Source organism: Rhinolophus sinicus, chromosome 14 (genome assembly GCF_057876585.1).
Source record: "Rhinolophus sinicus isolate RSI-liver-muscle chromosome 14, RSI-T2T, whole genome shotgun sequence".
Classification (NCBI taxonomy): domain Eukaryota; kingdom Metazoa; phylum Chordata; class Mammalia; order Chiroptera; family Rhinolophidae; genus Rhinolophus; species Rhinolophus sinicus.
Genome location: NC_142514.1, coordinates 177,656,364 through 177,679,260, shown reverse-complemented (window position 1 = coordinate 177,679,260; position 22,897 = coordinate 177,656,364). Strand labels below are relative to the sequence as shown.

Sequence of the window (22,897 nt, the reverse complement as noted above, 5' to 3'; positions counted from 1 at the left end):
GAAACTTCTGAGGTTTTCTTTGTAACTTCTCACCAGGGATCACTTACCCTGTCTTAACCAGATAAAATAACGCAAGTCAGGGGGAGCTGGTTAGATCAGGATATCTTTTTATTCCTTGTTGGTTTAAAATGGCTAATCAGAATAAAAAATAAAAGGGCCTCTATCAAGAGGCTGGGGTCTCCCCTATTTAGAGGTTAGAACCCAGGTATCCCCTCTACCCAGCACCATATTGAGGTGGGCTGAGGGGAACCCCCAAGGGACACTCAGAGGGGCCTAGGCCTGCCACTCCTCTCTATCCCCGTTTTTGGCATGTGATGAAAAATATTGCTTTTTGGATTCTTCTCTCCCAGCCTTGGATTTAAAAATGTTAACTGTGTGAGATGGGGGAAGGTTTTGAGGGGCTAGTTGAAGAAGCCCACCCTAATCCTAATCCCTCTCCCCCAAGAAGGGGGGATTATCTAATATTGTTTCTGGAGCTTGGCCAAGCTCTTTTCCTGATCTCCCCACCGCCACCAAAGTCATGGGGCTGTGACCCCTTTCCTGGGGAAACTAAGTGCCAGTGAGCCTAGAAAACTAACTCTCCTCTCCAGGTTCTCGCTCTTCTGACCAAGACCCCAGACTCGCCTCTCCCCAGTTTCTTTCCTGATCACTTAGCACCAGCAACAGGGGGTGCTATTTCCTTAGTTGGTAACTGGGACGAGAGAGGGAACTCTAGGGAAAAGGAAGACTTGTATCCCCTCTTTTCCTGCTGGTCTGAGGAATGGGAAGAGTAAGATTCCCCTCCTTAAACATATCCCTCCCTCATTTTCCCATCCCAGGATAGATATATAATTTCTTTGATATTTATAATATATATATATATGTACACACACACCTGGTAACGCAGAAGAGGAAAAAAATAGAATCCGTAACAATAATAAAAAAAATTATTTCTGGTTTAAAAATGATCTGGTTCCCTCCAGGGCGAGCAATTGCACAAATGTCCACTGAGTCTGGTCCAGGGGTCAAGGAAGGGAAGGTCTTATACGGTAAAGGTAAAGATTGCTACCCCAGTCTCAGGGCCCCAACTCTCCAACTCCCCAACCCCGTTGCATTTTATAAAACGCTCCTCATCCTCTTGGAATCGGTGGTTTAAAAAATGTCCATGCAGGGGAGGGGAGCCCCTTAAGGAAAGGAAGGTGGCCACCTGGGGCCCTTTGGTGTAGGCGCAGAGGTGCAGGGGAGGGGAGGTGCCAAGGGCTCACACCGAAATCTCATAGGTGGTGCCACCCACCCCTGACACCTTCTTGACTCCTCCCCTTGTGGGGCTACTCAGAGGTGGCTGGCCTGGGCCAGGGGATGCTGAGCCTAGACTCTTGGGCTGCCCGTTGGATTTGCTGTAGGCGGTCTTGAGCTGTACTTCATCTCTGGGAAGAAAAGAAGAGAATGTCAGGAAATGGGACATAAAACAGAAATGGGAGATAGTTTTAAATGTTCAGAGAATAAAATGATATACTTTTCTACACATACACTTTTTCACCCAAACATTCCCTTTTGCTTTATTGCCCTGCTTAAAACAACCCTGATTCCCTAGCTCCCCTATTTATTCCTTCTCTCCAATAGCAGATACCTTGCATACTTACTCTCAGACAAATGAATCACTTTTTAAGAAGACAGGACTAAGAAAAAAGTATTTAAAGTATCCCTTAACAGGCAGCTGGAGTGAGAATGAAAATGAAGAGCTCCCTACACGCAGGATAACCCTGGGTCCCTCTACACTAGAATGAACAAGTGTAGCCCTAACGCCTTCTGCAGGGCGGTCTGCTAATTTCAAGTCTGCTGAGGGCCAGGATGGACTAATACTTACTTGGGTGTCAGTAACGGCTGCAAGGCCACTTCCTCCGTCTCAGAGACACCAGCTGGGGCTTTTTGGCTGCTGTAAGACATAGATCTGCCCAGATATGGGGCAGTTGGGCCTGCTTCAGGGGAACCTAGTCCCCGGCCCCTTAGCCCATCTGGCTTGCCAAAACGGGGGGCAGCTGGGCGTCCCAGTGGAGTCTTGCCCAAGGGTGATCTCTTCGAATCATCTGAAGAGGAACTAGTACGAGGGGCATGGCCTGAGCCTGGTGTTGACTGAATGCCTGAGTCCCCCAAGCCTGGTTCTTCCTCACGGCCTGGGAGTGGGGGTGACTGGCGGAGCAGCTTCTCTCGTTCCTGGAGGGAGGCCACAATATGGCGCGACAGATTGTCGTACCGGACCGGTGAGGGCTCTCGGTGTGTTGGGCCGGTTGGCACCAAATGTGGGTGCCTGTCGGCTTCCCGTTGCTGGGCCAGCCGGGCTGATAGGAAGGGAGAGGTGTAGCCTAAAGGCGGGTCTGGCTCAGGCCCTGCCTGCACTGACTCGAAATCAGGGCTGTCTGAAGGAGTGAGCAGGCTGTCATAAGATAGACTTCCATTGCGTGTCTGGTTGGCCAGGCTCTTATAGGAGGTGGAGGTTGTACCCTCTGAACGAATGGACTGCAGTTGGCCCAGCTCAAAGCCTGTGCCCTGGGCTGACTTGAGACTGGAGGAGCGTGAGCCACTGGACAGTGGATCAAAGTGAAAGCTTTTGCCAAAGGTGGGAGAACGGAAGCTCTCTGGTTCCAAGCTGGGCTCTGAGCGGTAGCTGGGATGGCGGCTGCTCTCTGCAATTGAGGTTGGTTCCTTCAAGCTGTCACCACGACTCAACTGGGGAAGAAAGTAAAGCAGGTTCTTAGTGCTCCTCCTTGTGTACAGACGCCAGGTCCCAGAGCCCAAGGCGTCAGTGAAAAACTGTCTGCTCTGTGCCACAGTATGTCTACAACATTACGTGTGTTATCTTACTTAGCCCCTAAAGCAAATCTGAGTTGGAACAAATGATCTCATTTTAAGATGCACAAAATAAGGCTTAGAGAGGTTAAGTAACTTGCCCGCGATGGGTTTTTAAGTCAGGTATGACACTGCCATCAGTGCTTTTTTCTATTATGCCACATCACCCCCTTTGATGAAGTAACTCTATCAAGGAAGTTTAGTCCCACTAACACGAACACTTAGTAACATGCGTCTGGTTTTCTTTTCTTCCCTCTGCCTCTTCCTTCCCTTCTCCCAATCTCCTTTCCCCACAGCAGTTGGCATACATTACGACCTACTTCTTAGAGAACGCAGTACCTTGGCGCTGGAAGAATGAGGCATGGCGGCTGATGTGCTGCTGCTACTGTAGCCTGGCCGATACTTGTACATGGTAGGTGTGGGCGGGCTGTCCTTGCCCAAGAGGCTGCTATCTGCAGGAAAAAGGCCCAGGGGCCACCACTTTACAAGCTGCTCTCTCAGCCTGGCTACAGTTCCCTAGAGTACATGGGAGAACAAGGTAGGAGTCCACATAGCCAGCACAGGGAACGTCCTGGGAACATGATTTTGCTGAAATCAATACTGAAGACTCATACTAGCCCAGAACTCACAGTGAGAGAAGGCACCAAACAGGTCTCTCTGCTCTGTCCAGAGCTGGCAGTCCCCCAACAAACGTCCAATAGCTAAGTGCATCCCCCTTCTCCAGTTGACCAAAGAAGTGTTGCTCAAGGAGCACCTGTTGGGTGTTCTCAGCCACAACACAAGTATTATCTCCCAGCCCTGGCCTGCCTGTCCACTCCACGGTTTAGTCACCTTCTCACTCCTGCCGCTGCACTTACCCTCATTAGCTAGGCTGAGGTGTGTTCTTAGCCCCGTGTAACGGCTCAGGTCCGGCTTGGGAGGAGGTGGAGGTTCAGCATCTGCAGACTGGCTCTCTGTGATCTCCAAGCTTCCCTTAGACTGGATAAAGGAGGGAGAATCAGATTTGGAGAACTGGGCATTAGGGCAACTCAAAGTATTAAACTGGTATACGTGGGTGTTGGGGAGTCAATTATCATGTATTTCTAAACTGGGGCTGGAAGACAAAGGACAAGAGTCAGTTTGGGGATGGTACTGGATAAAGAAAACTTTTCAACAAGGGTTACTCCTGTCATTTTGTTCATTTTCACCGCAATTATTTGTTGAGCTCCTACCATCTGCAAGCTGCTATGTTAAGTCCTATGAAGACATGGAAATGAATGGACCCAATGTCTAATGTCAATAAATTTACAATCTAATGGAGAAAAGATATGTATTTAGTAATTTTAACACAAATTAGAAAGTGGTAAGTACTAAAAGAGATGAAACTAAAAGCAAGTTTCCATCTCTTTGCCATGAGTGAGGGTCCCCAAGTTACCTAGCTTTCCTCCCCTAAATTTCTCACCTTACTTCTCCTCAGCTCTCCCTGGATGCCATTGTCCATGATTTTCACAGTTATCTGCCCATCTGACACTTCTGGTCGAAGGAAGGGAGGTCTAATTACAATTGTCTTCTCTTTCTTTGGTCTCCCCAAATACCTGAGTGTCAAGAATAAGAGGGCTTTCATTGATTCATTCCTCTGTATTTATCGGTTGCCTACCTTGTGTAAAGCATTTTACACAAGAAACAGTCCTACAAGGCCAGTGAAAAGGTTAGCACTGAACTGATTTCTTTGATTCCATGAAGAACTGCAGCAAAGCAAGGCCTCTGGGCAGATGCCTAGCTCAAGGCACTCGGGAGTAAATCTCACCCTCAACTCTCAGAGGATAGAACCATAATACCTGGCACATCAACTGAACTCACGGGGTCCACTGAAGGATGGCATGTCTCTCTCTTGCAGGTACTTCCCATTCTAAGAGAATCCTTCCTAAAGGCCGTCTCCCACCAGACCTCCCCATACCAGAAAAAGCCCAAAGATGACAAAAGTTTTGACCAAGGGTGAACCCTAGACCGAAAGGGTAGATGTACCTGGGTGCTGGGGAACTGCAGAGTACACGGCTGACATTGTTACAGCAGCCATTGGTGAAGGGGTTCACACCTCCCCGGAATTTACCCGTAACCTGGAGGGAAAGAAAAGGTCCAATCAGTGAGACGATGGGATCCTGACCTCCAAAGGCCAAAACATCAATGAGAAATTACTGTGCACCCACTACCTTAGAGAAACAAAAATGAGTGAAACACAATCCTGACACCAAGCAGCTTATCCTACAGAGGCTAAGAATGGGAATTCTAGAGTCAGGGTCCTCAGTTCAAGTCCTAGGTCTAACTCATGGTAGCTGTCTCACCCTAGACACGAGTTTCCTCATGTAAAATGGGATAAAGAGCTCTTGAAAGCTAATACTCATAAGAGCAAACAAGTAAGGTTATCTATTATTTTATGTATAAAAATAACTGTTTTCCTTTAAGCAGCACTATAAGCTGACCCAGGTCTTTTATTAAATGTTTTACAAGCCCAGAGCCCAAACTGTGCAGTATATAGAAGGGATTCTGTAAATGTTTGTTAACTAAGAAATGGCCTCTGCTCTCATGCTTACAGGAGGAACTTGGGCTTTCCTCATAAAAAGTATTCATGAAGCATCCATTCATGGAAGCACTATGCCACACACTACTCAGAGGGCTACCTGACACATGCCCTGCCTATTCCACATGGGTCTCCCGTCACTTCTTCCCGTACCTGTTCATTGGTTGTGCGTCCCCTAGCCACCAGCACCACGTGAAATCCCGTGAGGCCAGCTACAGGGATGAAGAATAAGCCAGCCACACACATCACTGCCATTCTGAAGCCAAACAGTCAAGGAGAACAGAGCAGCACGATCTCACCTTCCCCAGCCCATGCTGTGGCCATCTTCCTTGAGCCTCACTACCACCACAGCATTCAAACTTCCTCACTCTTCCCCCTCCCAATCATGCAACCCACGGGCCTTGAAGGATACGTGACAGCCGTGCGGACCCCTGAGAGTTCCTCCATGTGACAGAGAACGTAAAGGAGGCCAAAGCCAAACACACCCATAATGTGCGCTGTCAGGGAAAGGAGGAAGAGGAAGAAATAACGGTAGTTTCGGCGACCAATACAGTTGTTCACCCAGGGGCAGTGATGATCAAATTCCTAGGGGCAAAAAGAGACAGACTTAGAGGCATCCTTGGACCATAGCACTAGATCACTTCGGTCAAGAAGAGGAACAAAGAGCAGAACTTAAATGTTATGTTCAGTAATCTGTGATCACGTTCATCATTTAGTTGCAAAATTAAAAAGCAGTTCATCTTGGGGTGGCCGGTTGGCTCAGTTGGGTAGAGCGTGGTGCTGGTAGCACCCAAGTTGCCGGTTCGATCCTCGCATGGGCCACTGTGAGCTGCGCCCTTCAGAAGGTAGATAAGGAAGAAAGAAAAAGTAGTTGATCTTGCTCTATCAATCTGTAAGGAAGACCTTCCAGAGATTGATGATCAAAGGCCAAGGCCGCTTCTCAAAGTTTATCCCATGTGACCAAGAAACCCTGAAAGGGACGAATGTCAGAGACTTTGTAAAAACATCAAGATTCACAAGAAAAGAGGCTTCAAAGGAAAATCTGACAGGCAACTGCTTATAGCTAAGTAAAAGTTGTGGGGGAAAAGAGTTACAAATAAAATCAAGAGATGCAAAAGGACAGGCAGGAAAAGAAATACAGGTGTAAAATTTGAATGCAACAGCATGATGCAGTGGAAGCAAGAGGTAACACAAAGCCAGGACAAATAAGCAGAAGATGAGCCAAGGGAAGGAAGGCTGGAACTATGAATCTTGGTGTTGAGCAAGCCTATGGCCACATGAGGTCCCTCCTGTAACAGCAGAATATTTATGCTCTACCTCTCATGTGTATGTCACCGCTAACACTTTTGGACATAGCCAGAGCACACAGCCCAGGTAGTTAGCCAAGACTGTTTCACCCAAGGCCAGGAATCCACTGGATTCAATTCTTACTCTATGGGATTCAATCCTTACTCTGTGGGAATGAAGAAGATCACCTGGGTTAAGCATCAAGTCTCACCTCTCTCAGGGTTCTTACCTCCACACAATTGTCGCAGACGCTGCAGTGGGAACACCGAGGAGGACGATAGAAGCGGCAGGTGGCACACCATTTCATGCGCACCTGGATGCCCTTGATCTCCACTGTTTTGTAAAGGGGAGCTCGGAAGTCATCTTCCTTATCTTCATCCTCCTCAGCTGCAGAGAGGAAAAGTCAATTAAAAAACAACTGTGCCAGAATGTACTTAGCACTTGGAATGCAGTGCTATTTAAGATATGGCCTCTGCCTTCGAGGAATTCAGACTAATGGGGGAGAGAGGCTAGGAACTAGTAACTCTAATACTGTGAGATCAGCTCTCTATACGACTATGGCAGCACAGATGAGGAAGCAGTTTATTTTGCATTGGGAAATGAGGTTCACAAGAACACAACTCAGAGGTGGCTCTGCTATGGGTACGCTGATATTCTTGCTGTACATATATTATGATTGTTTTAAAAGAAATAATTTACAGACCAAAGCACACATTTACAATGAGTTTGCATAATAGTTCAATATCTACAAATTCATGACTGAACTACAGTAATCCCAGAGAGGACCAAATGTCAACCTTTTTAGCTATGGCCAAGGCCTTTGCCCAAAAGACTTTCCCCCACTCTATTAATTCCCTATATGTGTATAGTTTGGTATTGTTTCTTGGCTCGAGACATTTCTCTGTATCTGAATGCCCTTTCAATTCTTAGCTATCCAAACCCACCAGCCCACTTCAAAACTTAAAGGATTTTATTTTCCTTCTCATCTACTGTGTGCAATTGTTATTTTTTATTATTAATCTAGAAAAAAATACACGTGGGAAGGAAAACTAATTAGGTAAGTTATGGTGTAGGGGTTGAAAATTGAGTTCTCCAATTTTACTAACTTGAGGAAATGCTTATAATATAAATAAGTGAAAAAATGCAAGGTAAAGAACTATACAAACAAAAAAGATCCCATCTTGAGAATAGAGATAAAATACACACATCTATATATTATATTGTATGTATGTCTTCAAAATACTAGAAGAAAATATAAACAGTAGTTATCTTTGGAATGTGACATTACAGGTGATATTTATTTATAGTTTCTACATAATAAACATTCACTATTTATTAAAATCTTTACTTTTCTTAAAAAAAATTTTCTTTTAAAGGAAAAAAAATTAAATGCTACTTATTTTGAAATTTCTGATCCTTCCACACCATCATCTACCAGAAATGAGCTCTTTTTCTTCTTAAAGTATTACATAGTTCTTTGATTACTCTCTTATCACACAGTGTACTTATTCATATATAAATGCTTTCCCCATCTTCCCTTCTAGACCAAGCTATTTGAAAGCAAGGACCTTTTAAAAACAAATCATCCCAGATTACCATAATGCCTTCCACATAGATAAATATTTGCTAAAAGAACACTAAAGGCTCATTAAAACAGCCCTTGTCTTCAGAGACTCAAAGTTCCCTTTCATTCACCTAATCTTTGAAAGACAAGTCACAAATGAAGTGCAGTGACACAGGCTTTTGAGCACAATGAATTTCAGAAAAACCTCATCTCACCAAAGTTGCTATCCCAATTCCACCTGTCTCATTCTTACAAGACAGCTTCACATTTGAGAGAAAAATCAGATGTCATCAGCAACAACCTCCATCCATTTCTCTTTCTACCTCTTATTCCACCAGTGACGGTTTTCACTCTCACCTCCTATCCCAGAAACAGCCTCCTCTGTAAGCATCGCCCTTCCCACATGCACGGGGAAGCAGCTCCTTCCTCTAGGTCACTCTTCAATGACCCCCTTCTCCCATTTCAGCTTCTCTCTCTTCTCTGGTACCATCTCCTCAGGCTACCAGCATGACTTCTATGTCATTAAAAAAAAATCCTCCCTCTCCTGTGAGATATTCCATCTTCTGTCTTCTCTGCTTCACTCCTTGAAAGAATAATCTTAAGACTCATTAACTCTTCTTCCCCATTTCCCATTCATTGTCTTCCAAATCATTACAATTTTGGTAATTTAACTATCTCTCCCACATACACACATATATACACACTATTAAAACTGTTCTTGTTCAGATCACTAATTTCTTAATTAACAATGGGCAATTTTGAGATTCCATATTATTGGATCTAATTTCTCATACTGCCAACCATCAGCTACTTCATGAACTTTCCTTAGTTTCTACTTTGTCCAGTTTCTCCTCCTACTAGCCTTTCTTGCTCAACCAGTCTTCGATGGCTCCTCCTTCTCCTCTGTTCCGTATTATAAAATGTCAGGTCAGGTCTGACCTTGGTCGTTTCCTAATCTCATTCTACTTTCTCTAGATAATCGTATTGCTGTTGCTTCCAATACCACATGGCTGAGGACTACAAGTGTGTCAATTGCTCACTGGGTAACTCGAGCTAACTGACCCATAAGTATCTCAAATTCAACATGTCTAAGATGCTCTGTCTTCCCTCCAAACCTGTTCAACATTCCTATAACTCGTATCCTGGTTTATAAAAATTAGCATCCAACTTATCTACCAAGTTAGGAACCTTGGAACTACCCCAGACAACTTCTTTACCCTCTCACTATCCCCTAATAAGCAACTGGTGATGAAAAATCCTGTGGAGTCTACTTCTGAAGAATCTGTAAATCCAGCCTTGAATTCAAGTCCTCATCCGGTTTGCATTATTCCAACAGCCTCAGAAACAGTATCTGTACATTCGTACAAGAATCATTTTTTGTGAAATAAAATCTGATCCTGTGATTCCTAATTAAAGACCTCTTGCTGCCCAAAGGAAGAAATATAATCTATTTAATTTGGCATATAAAGTCCCCCACAATTGAGCTCTGGGTTTATCTTTTGCCCCTTCTCGCCCCAGCATGCATGCTATTTCCATCCCAGTGAGTCCAGCATTTCATGGCTACAAGCTTCTGCATATGCTCCTTCCTCTGCACAGAATGCCCTTCCCCTCCATCCTCTACTTGGTTGCATTTCCTCAATTTATCTGGACAAATGTAAGTGCACTCCTTTCAGTGGTCTCAAAGAACCCTGTTCATGCCTCCCTTTCAGGTTGCATCACACTGTGATAACTGTCTAATTCTTCGTGGATGTTACTGTGCCTACCAATAATGTCCAATCCTTTTATGCTCAAAATATATTTCTGCTGAACAGGTAACTGAAAATCAAATAGTTGACTCAAAGTCAAATCACATGACTAGAAGTTATGACATATATTCCTGAAGACCCTGACCTGCTTTTCACCATTAGACTATAAAAGTATCCCAAAACCACAAGACTCCCAAGACCAAATGTGTATGTCTAAAAATCATTGTTTTTCAAAGGCACTAAGGAGCTTCCAAGAGGGAAGGGAAATCTTACCTCGAGGGAAAATCCCTGGGTCCATGAAGGTGGCCATGCTGAAGTTGGCCAGCACAAAGAGAAAAACAATCGCATTGTAGATGGGCACTGCAGGTGACACAGAGATGCTTAGTCCTGGACAGCTGCACAGATAAGAAAGAAAATGAGGGGCTACCTCGCACACTTTGGACACCAACCGTAGAAAGATCTTTCAAGATTCAGCCCCCAAAGCTATATATAAATCTTGTGAGTTTCACCGTTGCTGGCTCAAAGTATCTTTGTCCTTTCCAACAAATGGGTCTAGTTTCCCATGGAAATGCTCCTTTTAGATAAAAGCGCAATACTCAGGATTTCTTGAGTCTACTTCTGAAAAATCCGGAAACCCCTTGCACTAAGGTCTGTGTTCTTCAGAGTCTTTCCTCCCTGGTGGTCCTGCCACGTTCTGGAATCTGTTCTTGTCTCCTTTTTACCAGGCACAGGAGCTAGGGGCTGAGTGTGTAACAGACACCAGCTACGCTCCCTTCTCTGGAGCAGCCCAAGGCTTCTGGATCCCAGCCACGCCCCACTGACCTGCACACTGGCCCGAAGCCTGGGATACCACCAGCCTCTGGCTCCTGCTCCCTCTGGCTCTGAACCACTCTCAACTGCCTAAAGTTTCATCACTGCGTCAGATAGTCCCGAGAGTTTTATTCAACTAGAGGCTAGTTCTCAAGGTGGGGAAGAGAAAAACACAACACCCAGATAAGGATCAGTATCAAGACACAGAACTATATCCCTTGGGGTCTACAAATGAAGCAGAAGAGCAGGGAAGAAAAAAAGAGAAACTATCAGAGCAATGCAGTCCTACGTCCTTAGGAAGAAGAAACTGGCCAAACAATCCAGTATTCCATAGCATGCAAATCAGAGGTACGCTTTAGGTAACTTTTCTTTGGCCAAAAGAAAGTGCCCTGCTCCCGGATTATGCTCAGCTTTTGTCAGGATGTGAGTCTAGTAGGAATGCTGCAAGTGCTCTTCCTTCTCTGATGATGTCCTGCGAGCTGGACGTTTCAGAATATAGATGTGCGGCTTGCTTTGTCTGTAGTATCAATTGCCCTCTCTCTCCCGTCTCAGCTCAGAAAGAATGTCCCATTACAAGACAGTGGCTAAATACCCTAATCTGCTTTGTGGCTCAGAATTTAATCTCCAGAATTAGGACAGCATCTGTCTTTGTCCCCTTTATCTAGTCCAGTCAGAAGGAAGGAAGAGTTCATTGAAAGGAAGGAGGGGCCAGGAGACCAACACAGCATATGAGTCTGGAAAATTCACCCACAGCAGTCCTGGATTCTGTTGAGAGGTGACTTCTCAAAACAAAAAGCACAGCCCTGAACAGTGATTCAGGACAGTTCACAGGAATTGAGCTCCCTAATGAGATATAAACAAACTAATGATAAGAGACAAAACTGATTGCCACAAAGCATTTCACAGGTCTTGACCACCACCATCTATTTATTCAAATTCCATTTAGTCATTCATTTAAAAAAAAATTAAGTAAATATTCATTATATGCTAGGGTTTTTAGATAGTAAATATCAATTAACTCTTTGCTTCTCCTGATGGGTCAGTACATAACTGGGAGATAAAATAATGAAGCTAGAGTGAGTGAAGGCACCGATTTCAAAGGCAAACAGACCTTCTGTCACAGTTCTAGGTTTATTCTATCAGTCTCCCATGGAAGCCTCTTCCTCTGGGGGTTCTTTGTTTCAGAAAAGATGTCCCCCTAGCTTGGCAGATTTGGGGATGAACTACAAATAAGGAAGAGTCCTTCAACAGCCCCACCTAAAGCTTGCTGCTGGTTCCTGAGGAGGGAGGGAAAGAAACTGAAAACCAGTCATCCAGGTCAGAGCCCCTCCCTAGTAGTTAGCTGTCGCTTCAATTTCCGCCTGGGGAAGAAGAGAAAGGGTGACTCACTTGACTCCTACAGCCTGGGAAGATAATTAGAAGGGAAAAAGAAATTAAATCCTTAGAACACTGAGGTGCCATGATTTAAAAGTCTCATTCCTAGAATTGGCCCCTGTGGTTACTGTGGCCTCTTGAGCATCTGAAAAAAATAAGGGTACCTCTGTCCCTGAGGGACACTAAGGTGAATGAGAATGAGACATCAGCCCCCTTGCAGGCTCAGCTGTCCGTCTTTCTGACCCCATTCTTTCTTCATTTTCTGTATTTCCAAACAAAGCAAATCACACAATTTCTTGGGTATCCTGCCAAACACCTTCCCCTGGATAATGAACTTTACCCCTGCAACCTTCTTGCTATCAATCCATCCCAGTTAAAGTATGAAATTCTAGAATCGAGTTCAGCATGTTGCCAAAATAAAGCCTGCCCCCAGTGTGGCAGTATCTAGAAATGATGCAAGTAACTCAATTTCACAGGCTGCTAGATTCAAACCAGAGACCGGCTGCTTCCGACCTGAACACTCTAGCTGCAGGAACACCTCACCAAGGAGGCGTGTATGAGCAAGGCCTGTTCCTGCCATATCCCACATTCTGCTTGGCCCGGGGAGAGACCTGCTGTTGCTATAGTATTTTGCCAGATTCCTAGGTGACCACCCCAAGTCCAAGTAGCCTGTCTGAATCTGTTGCCTTTGATGGAAGGAGATGAGGCCTGAAATGAGGAGAGGAGTTGTTGGGGCTCGTCCTCAGCCTATAGCAATAATCACAGAGCTCCAAAGCATAGGGAGTGGCCGTAGCCCAGAAAGCTGGCTGACTCACTGATGAAACTCCCAGACCCATACCATCCCAGAAACAGGTTCTTCTGCCCACCCATTCAGCACTCCTATTTTCAAGGCCAAATAAAACGGGAAGAGTAGGTTTCAATACCCACAGTCCTGAAAATGTGTTTCCGAGCTCTCTCTAACACTTCCCATTATAAAAAATGGTTCAATTACTGGTAAGAAACACAAGTAGGAGTCAAGCGTTTTGGATTTTAATCCTAGCTCAATCAAGGCTTTGCTCCTAGCCTTAGGTAATCCACAGGAAACTGGCCAAGCTCGTTACTTCAGCTACACAATACAGATATGAGAATGAAGGAGACAATGTCTGAAAAGATCCTGGAATTCTTTTTAAACCAGCTGGCTTAATGCTGGGCATTCATTGGCTAGAATACACATGAAAAAACATTACTAACTGTTACCATCATCATCAATTATCATTCCAGCTCCACCTTCATCTTTTCCACTTCCCCTATCTGAAGTACTGGAGATTCAAGAACACTCAGAACATAGGCTGCGCTCCTGAAGAACAGGTCTGTGCATTCCACCCATGCCTCGCACATAGCTGGAGTGCATACGCCTAGTGTTCCTGGTGGACAGGCACGGCTGAAATGAATATCCGACTTCCTGCCTGTGGGGATCCTCAAGACTCCACGGGAACACAACTTCTCCCGTATAGGTGGGTAAGTTTCTCTTAAAGCACTTCATTTGTGGTGTATCTGTTACCCAGACTTTCAAGGAGCTCAGTGCAAGACATAGGACACATATTCCTGGATGAGAAAACAACGTGGGAAGACAAAGGAACAATCACTGCTCAATTAATGCCCTAAATCACAAGGCTGCTCCCACTCAAATCAGGTGCTGGCACCTCCGCAGTCATGAAAAAGGACCAGAGGGAGAGTCACTCAGGTTGCCCAACTCTCTGGAGCACGGGGCTGGGAGGGGCCAGAGGCAGAAACTGAAAGGAAGAAAGCAATCTCCTGCATGGGACACTCAGGACAACCCTGGCTTTTATCCTTCCCGCAGAGGATCACCTGCGGCAGGTTACCCTCCCCTCATGCCCTCCCTACTGACTTTAGAAATAAACAAAATGAGACACTGGCTGACTTCACTCGCAGCTCCAGGAGACTTTAGAGGATAAAATTCAATGATTTATTTCAAATGGTACTGCCAGGAGTCCTAAAAAGGTCTCAAGGGTCCCTAGGAAGGCAGAGGAGCTGCCAAGTGCACCAGCCTCTGCACAGCAGCCTCACTCGAAGCACACAGTCCTACTCTTCTGTTTTACACACTGGGGTTCCACAGCAGATCTCATTTGAAAAAAGGGTCATGTTGCTTAAATAAACTGCTCTAGGTCAACTTCTTCATCATCTGAGGAAGAAACAGGTCCACAAAGGTTACCAGGCTTCACCAAAATCAGTCTCCTGACCCCCAGAGAGAGCTTGTTCCTTTTACCTCGTCCTGCTCCCCTGCCAATCAAAACAGGAGACTAAGCAGCGATGAGGATCCAGGCACGTTACCTTAAACACAGAGTCTAGAACCTAACTGGGGGGTGGCCTGGTAGATCATCTGGTTAGAGCACGGTGCTGATAACACCGAGGTTGCGGGTTCGATCCCCACATGGGCCACTGTGAGCTGTGCCCCTCCTTAAAAAGAAAAAAACCTAATTGGGAGGGGGAGGGTTACTTTAGCAAACACTCTCCTTCCCAAATAATGAAAAGGGAAAAGAATTAAGACACGATCCCCGATAACTCACCTGCTTAGTTTTGGTACTAGACAAATTCAGTGAATGAGGGGGATTAGGCTTTTAGGAGGAAGACCTCAACTGTTTTATTCAAGCTTTTCTGCAGCAGCAGACCATTTTTTGATGACCAAGCCCAACTGAGAATTTCTGCTCATAGCTTTCCCTATTTGACAAAGAAACATGTTGGGTAAATTGTTTCTAATTGGTTGAAGCCTCCATGTCTCTACTAATTATATTTGCCAGCTGAAAGAGACTCTTCCTCCTTCTCCCAGTCCTCTAGGTCCCAAAGTAATTCTCACCTGAGGCTTATACTAATATAATGACAGACAGTCGTAGCCTAGTGAATAGGGTGACAGAGTAGTTACTTATTTAGGGCCCCAAATAGGACCTGGTTCAAAGACAGCCTTCCTCTTGTCTCTCTATCTGAAATCATAAATTCGTTTTTAGGTTGTACATGATTTTAAACTGGGGGTTCTCCAAGGAACTGAACCTCAAAAGGCATAGAACATGGTGGTGGGGAACAGTTCTGGAGAAGAGTGGCACCTCAGCTCAGATACATGCTTGGAGAGGAACTATTATGGTCAGATCGAGAGGAAGAGATGAGAATTTCAGAAGTACCAAGAGCTGAGTGATAAAGATAAATTGGGTGTTTATGTCTCCACAGGTGGGCAAGGGAGACCCTAGGGAGGTAAAAAGAGCCCAGAAACTGGTCCTGAAAAAACTGCCAAAGGAAACTATGATTTAAGGATTCTAACTCTGGATGAAAGGCAATAATTCCAAACAGAGTCAATACTGTGCTCCAGAATTCTTCTTCCTACTTTTCTGGCACCAGGGAATGGGAAAGTAGGTTAAATGGCTTCAACTATCAGTTGAGAAAATGCCTATGTCAGAACAACTCTTTATGGTGAAACTGGTATAACCAGCCAAGCACTTCAATGGTTCCAGATTAGCAACTTAGGAACAAACGTTTTGCTTGCCCTATCTCAAGAACAGATGAGTTGAGCCAGTCAGTCCCCTGAATTTCCTAGCTTCCTAAAGGCTTTACCACGTGAGGGAAAAAGAGACCCTTGCCAATTAAGCAGGACTAAGGGTGTCAGCATGGTCTTGTACATATCCCTCCACAACTGCCACAAGGACACTGAGATCCCATACAAATGTCCCATGGTTAAAATGTTGATTCTACTGACTAGCCAGCCTCCCAGCAGAAGTCTGAAGCTGAAGACTCCTCCTTATCAGTAGTCAATGCATGAAGGACAAACACTGAACACGTTGGATTTAAGCAAGATACCATGATTATGAAGAACAGAGAAGACAGAGAAGAGCGGCTGCTCTAGGTCTGAGGGAGCAGCAGGTATGCTCGGGCGGGAGAGCTGGGGGCCACGGGATCTACACCTTCTACTCATCAGAGGGAGACATGAGGGGTAGGATGGTGCATACCTTAGGGAACAGACTTTTTCCTTTTAAAAAACTAAATGGAAAACATCGGTATTATTTTGCTGACTCTTTTAGCCAAACGACCCACATTTTTTTTGGAATTTCTTTCTGCATCTGAAGTTCAATTTGGGGGGTTTTACCTTCCTATCTCAGATTTAATTTCTGTTCTGTTTCTCCGCATAATAGTAACTACCCCCACCGCCCAGCCCAGCAATTCCTGCTTCGTTCATCCTCCGGTGAGTCCAAACTGCTTTCATTCCCTACCACTTCATTTTCTTCCTCTTCCCAGCAACCTCCCATTCCTCTAAACAGCACCTCACAATTAGGTCTGAGCCTGAACCACACACAGCAAAGTGAACTTCCCAGAAAGTCTACCATGCTCTGACTGTTCCAAGAGCTACACCTAGAACACCAACTCAATGACTCGACAGTTTCAAGCTCAGAAGCCTCAGACATGTTAATTTATAAACAGGTAAACAGCAAAGATGCTTGCCAGGTGATCAATGGCTAAAATACTGAAGAAAGGGGTAAGGATAAACCACCCTCCTCCAATAACAAGCAGACGAACAAAGACTGAATATCCTAAGTGGGAAACCTTTCAATATCAACTGTTTTTCCTAACAGGACCAGGGAATGGGAGAATTACTGCCATTCCCTTCATCAGGAAGGAATATAAAGGAAGTCTTCTAGGACTCCCTTCCTAAATAAAACTTGCCTTTTCCCAGTGGCCTTCACTTCTCCAGGCTTCAGCTCTTAAGAATACATTGAAAACCACCTGGGTAATACTAAAAGCCAAAACTGTCTCTCTGGTATGTCTTCTAAATCAATTCTGAAATTCTCCAGTACCGTCCATTTCCACAATGTAAAATCCAGCCTTCAGCTATCCAGGGGAAAAGCCATTAATGACTATCTGAAAAACCTTTCATCTAGTCTAGTTCTTTTCTCTCAGAGAACTGATTGCTTGAGCTGCTTCAAGCCTCTCTGGTGGTTCCCTCCCACTTCCTTCCTAGTTCAGGATCATCTAATGATGGAGCTGGGTAGGAAAATATGAGGACATCTGTGATTCCAAAGGAAGGGAGGCAGGGGAGGATAAAAGATTCAATGGAGTAAAATCTGTAACAAGGCTGAAAAGACAGGCTTTTCTTCACTCTTTCTACCACGTCTCTTAGATCTGGATTTACCTCTATCAGACATCAAGCACACCCAGTCGCTTGGCTTTGAAAGCAAAACTCAAGAGAAAAAAATACCCGCTCACCTCCCATGGAATGCCCCCCCCCCCCCCAAATGCCACCACTGGGAGAAAACTCACGTAAAGGCAAAGAAGAGGGTCGTAGCTCCCACTAAGAAGATGGCGGCTGCTGAGACCGGAACATACTTGCTGGGTTTGAATCTCTTTCCAGACTCTGCGGGCATGTTGGAGCTCTGATGGGAGATCTGCCCTGCCGCATAGCCCAGGCCCACACAGCGGCAGAACAGACAAGAAAATGGGATGAGGGCAACAATGGAGATTCAAGAGCACGGAAGGACACCAGGGAAACAGAAAATTTTAAATTATCACCCTTCCCCCTCCCAAATAAAACCAAAAGTCAAAAGGTCTCAAATGAAGGAAAGCACATGGGAGGGGGAAAGGTGACTCCAAATAATGAATAACCACCTCCCCAGAACAAGGCAGAAGGAGAGATTAAGAAACAATTTGTACAGTTGTAAAACTGGAGACAAACAGTAGGCTGTACACATGCAAATGGCTGCAGGTAGAGAACATAGGCAGTCAGACAGATCAAGGAATAGTTCATGGATGGAGATAAGCCTTCAAAAGGAAAGAAGGGGAGACCATCAGGAGAGGGCAGACCACTTCGGGCAAGGAAAAATTCTTCTGAGGAGATACTATAGTACCTCCACGACTACCACACTTCCAAAATGTGAGCTGCACCAAGAGAGGTGTGCCCTGTGTTTCTATTTTAATCCAAGAAGGAACCTGGGGCCCCTTTCCAGCTTTAAAGAGAAGCGGTTTTTACTACAGTCCTTGTCCCTTTTAGGCAGTTTTTTCAATGCCACCACTCCCACACCTTGACTTCAGGCCTTGTAGTCTGGCAGTGGTGATTTAATTTATTTATTTTCTCTTGACGGCTAAAGCTGGACAGCAGCTGTTACAAGGCTGAGTTGTAAATCCTTTTCCTTGAAGGGGGACGGAAAACAGAGAGAGACAGCAAGCTTCTATGTCTTCAAATCTCTTCTTGTTAGTCCCAAACCCTTTAACGGCTCCGTTTCCTAGAGAGTTCATGCAAAACTAAAGGGAAACATAAAATCCCGGAAGCCATGTTCTTCCCAATAAGCAAAATAAGATGAAGAAACCAATTCCACTCTATGGTACTTTTTAAAGGTTACTGTGGATGAAAGCAAATCCAAAGAGGTCCCTGTGTCCAAGTTAGTCAATGTCTCTGATCTTTCTTCTTCAATCTTGGGCTGTCGGGATGCAGAGTTCAACTGGGTTACAGTGCCTCACCTGGAAAAAAACAAAACAAATATCTTTATCAAAGAAATTCTTTCACGGCATTTCTTAACAATATCAAGGCTAAAACTGTACAGGCCACTCTGTTACAAAATGCCTTTTGAAATAAAGATTATTTTCCACTTCACGTGTGTGTATGTGGAGCTCTGAACTGGGAGGACAATGGATCCAGAATCCTTCACTCTTCTAAGTGCTGTTCATATAAGACAGAGAAGAACATGGTTTTACCTGGCGTAAGGTCATCAAAGAATTAGTTCTTGAAAGGGGCCCATCTCACCTGACACAGAGAGTCAGTGACAAATATCAAAATCTAAAAACAAACAAGGGCAAAGCAGTGAAGGGCAGCCCTAGAAAAGAGATTTCTCTTTGGACGAAGAGTATTTATTGCTACAATGAAAAGAGAAAAAATAACCTCAAAATTAGGACAGTGAGTCTCATTTCCTTTCTGCGTATGTCTCTCTTTCTCTTATCCTTCTATGCTTTTCAGTTATAACCCTGAAGACACAGAAGCTGAATTTTTGGTCTTCTGGAATAACATATGAAAGGACATTGAGAAATGTTCTTGGACTGAAAGGTGAGATACCTTCTATGAGAAACTGAGTCAACCATAAGGGCTGGTCCTTTTCTACCCAATTCGACAATTTTTTATTCCTATATTGGCCTATTAGAAAGTCAAATGAGCCCCACCTTCCCTGATATGATGAAGAGTTAACAATTATTTCTGTTGTTGGTAGTAGCAAAATAACATCAGCACCTTGGATTTTATAGGATGCTTTTCATCTAGTAATCTCAAAGTACTTAACTGACATTATCGGTGACACAGTCCCTTATCCTACTCTGTAAAATTGAAGACTAGAGAACGCCTGAGGCCATTCTACTGAATCACTTGAGCAGTCAAGTTCAGAACCCAAGAGTTCACATGTCTCTTTGCCAACACAAACCCTTTCTACCTCTTTCTCATCCACACTACCTGCCCAGTGATGACAACTTGAAATCTGCAGACCAAACATTTTACTTGTTAAAATTTAAAACTTGTTAAAATTTAAAAATAAAAGTTTTGTCACACCCAAGTGATCTAATATTTCCCCTTAATACCAAAGCCAGAAAGTCTGGATCCAAAATATGAGAAAGTTTGGATAATGAAACACAAATGTGCCCTGTAATTTATCACTTCCTCTCCCCTACCTGTGGCATGGAAGGCAAAGGCACCTTCTTTCAAAATGCATCATGTCCCTCTTTGAAAAACAGTGTTTTAGAGGGCCAAACAGCAATATTACAACAAAGTGAACACCCAGAGATTATGAGAAATTGTTTAAGTCCTAAAAAAGACGAATCCTCTCTAGCCCCTAATTTTATGACTATTTAACTCTCAGTTTCCTATAGGAATCAAATTCCAACCTTCTAAATGTAGGCCTAAGTAACTTTGTTAACAATGAGAAGCAAATTTCTGGTTTGTAGACGGTACTATTAAACTTTCCCCTCAAAATCCCAAAGATTAGAGAAGATGGAAAATTGCACTGCTTATACTTTAGCTAGCATAGGAAATCGTTTAGACACCATATATTATTTCAGAACAGATTTTCTGACAGGAAAAAAGTCACATGGGTTAATACCGCCATAGTAATGCAGGAGTATAAAAGGCCATGCAATTTTGGGAGTATAGTACTGAGAAACAAGAGATCAGCCTCTGAGATGTTTGGAAAGTATACATTAGAAGGGACAAGACATAGCTTAAGAATTTATTGGGTATAATAAAGACGCACCAAGTCTTAGCAGAGGGATGTGCTATGGGTAGTAGAGCTAAGACCGCAGGGTGAGCACGGTTCATCAGAGCCAGCAGTCTGGATCCATACCAGTATGAGAAAGGTGTACAAGCATGTATATGACGTAGTCGGGCACAGAGTAATCTATGGAATGGAAATGTGTATCTGTAAAACAAACCAGAGAGTATGTGGTTTGAAGGCTTTAACAAAGGTTTATTACACTTATCTCCTTAAAGGAGTGAATGGATATGGACAGTACCACTGACAGCACAAGTACTGTTTGTTGAAATAAAGTGGTGTAATAAACAATATAGTAAATCTGAATACAAAGTAATCAAGGTATCATGGAATAATCCACATGTCAATATATTATTGGTTGAAAAGTCAAGCAGAAGTTATCCTTATATACCGAGGTAGCAAAGTTCACGATATCTACTTCTTGTAATCATTAGTGGCGTTTTAACGAATGGGTGATAATGAGCATTCTGAAGAGATTTGATACAGTACAGAGGGATATACTTGGATAAAAGAATAGGGCTGAGAATACAAGATCAACCTAGATAAGATGGCACTGAGCAGGAAGTGAAAAATCCAGGGCAGAAAAATGGTCTAGAATATAACATATCTGATCGTACACTTCCTTTCATAACTTTAAGTCACTTTCTTACTTCTCATTTCAGTGTTTTAAGTCGGCCAAGTGGGTAAAACATCTTGCACCTCCCTGTCCCACAAAGAGATTCCTATTGGTAAAATATTGGCAAATATATCCGAGCTCCACTTGTTAAAAAGTATAAAGTACTAAAAGCATGGAGCACCCGGCTGGTGGGGGTGAGGAAGTGGACGGATAGGAGAGAACAGGTAACAGGATAAGGCTTGAGCCAAAACAAGTATCAACAGAGTGGGGCGAGGGACCTGAAATGCAGGGAGCTAAAAGGCGAACAGCACCCAGTCCCCACCCCGGAGCTGGGGCAAGGAGAATCACTGCATGGGGTTGAGCTGAGACCGATAAGACGGAATCCGCGGCGGCAGGGCCCACTGGGGCTGCGGGAAGAACTGCGGGAGACAGCAGAGCCGGGCGGCGCAGGGCCGGGGGCGGAAGGGGCGGCGGCTGGGCGCCAGGTGCCCGAAGAGACCGGGATCCCGAGCGAGGACCGGGCGGCCGGACACTAACCCGTTTTGAGCACGGGTGGCCGTGGATCCCAGGCCTCTACTCGTCGTCAGTTTTCGGGGCCCACGGGTCCCGCCGCAGTTGGATGACCCGGCCCGGAGAAGGAATGGGGCCTCAAACCACCTCCCCCTCATCGGTCCCCCTTCCCTAGAGGTCACTCTCCCCTCCCACATCACTGGCCCCGCACTTCCGGTTCCGCAGGGGCCGGTGTCCCCGGTACTCACCCCCGGCGCGGTTCCCGTCACCGCCGCCGTCGTTGTCGCTGCTGCCTCCCAGCAGTGCCGTCCGGCCTCTGAGGAGAAGCGCGCGGCCCCCGCACGCTCCACGCCCGCCCTGCTCCGCGCGCTCCCGCTCGGCGACGCTTGTCTTCGAGCCGGCGCGCGACCGTTGCCCTCAGTGCCGGGTATCTAGCCCTCCCAGCATTCCCATTGGCTCCCTGTCCCGGGTACGCGCGACGTCTCGCGCGGGGCACGTTTCTCTCATTCATGCGACTCGCGCCGCCGCGCCCGCCCCCGCTCACTCGTCCATTCACCCATAGCCCCCACCCCCACTCCGCTCTAGGACGTGCGCGCGAACCCCGACGACCGCGGCGACCTCGCGATTTGATTGGCTGCAGGAGCACAGCGCCGTACGCACGCGAGAAAACGAGAACGCGCGCGCAAGGCCGTCGGGTTCCGCAGGTGACTGGGAGTGGGGGATTGGCGTACTGCGCAGGAGTCAGAAATGGGGAAATGGCCCGCGAGTCTTCCCTTTTCCTGTGACCTATTTTCTATTCCTGCTGTATCCAAGCAGAAACCTTTGAAGTAAAAAGTAGTAATATGTGTGCGCTGGAAGAAATCAAAGCAAGCAGCTACCCCTTCGAATTCGCCAGACCACCTCCAAGTAAGTGTGGTACAGTCCAGACAGGCTTCTAGTAGAACCAATCACCGATATAGGCCCCGCCGTCTTCCTGCTTCTCCCCCTTCAGGCATTGGCCAAACCTTTCCGACTAAATATCCCTCCCCTCCCCCACTTTTTTCCTCTTTTTTTGATGGAGAAAACTTTATTTAAGACACTCTTGATGAAACAGTTCTCGGTCCAGCGAGTTGCCTGGTACCAGCAGAATCCCACAGGGAAAGGAATGGTCTTGGCTGTGGCTCCCGCATGAAGGGGCTGCCGGTACTAGAAGAGTCAGTGTGGGGCGAAGCTCCTCCCAAAAGCCGGGGACGAAGAGGAAAGCGAGCGCGAGCCTTGGAACCGTAGTGCCAGCGACGGAAGGCACAGGGAGTGCGCGCCCTCTGGGGCGGGGGAGGCCCCCCGGGGTGC

At 45.5% G+C, this 22,897-nt stretch overlaps 1 protein-coding gene across 2 annotated transcripts; it reads right to left on the bottom strand.

The window, feature by feature from the left end:
* Window positions 1-90: 90 nt before the first annotated feature.
* Window positions 91-22,123, bottom strand: ZDHHC5 (zDHHC palmitoyltransferase 5). Of its 2 annotated transcripts, none has more exons than XM_019715382.3 (12): window positions 21,817-22,123; window positions 17,462-18,655; window positions 10,253-10,374; window positions 6,900-7,057; window positions 5,796-5,968; window positions 5,537-5,639; window positions 4,831-4,922; window positions 4,268-4,400; window positions 3,684-3,804; window positions 3,166-3,278; window positions 1,847-2,706; window positions 91-1,406 (listed from the first exon to the last, which is right to left on the bottom strand). In XM_019715382.3, the coding sequence occupies exons 2-12, from the start codon at window positions 17,563-17,565 to the stop codon at window positions 1,241-1,243; spliced, it is 2,145 nt and encodes a 714-aa protein (XP_019570941.1). In that variant the 5' UTR covers window positions 17,566-18,655; window positions 21,817-22,123; the 3' UTR covers window positions 91-1,240. The 2 variants fall into 2 exon arrangements, with proteins under 2 accessions (XP_019570941.1, XP_019570942.1); XM_019715383.3 differs by lacking the exon at window positions 21,817-22,123 and adding an exon at window positions 21,596-21,705.
* Between the last annotated feature and the right edge of the window lie 774 nt (window positions 22,124-22,897).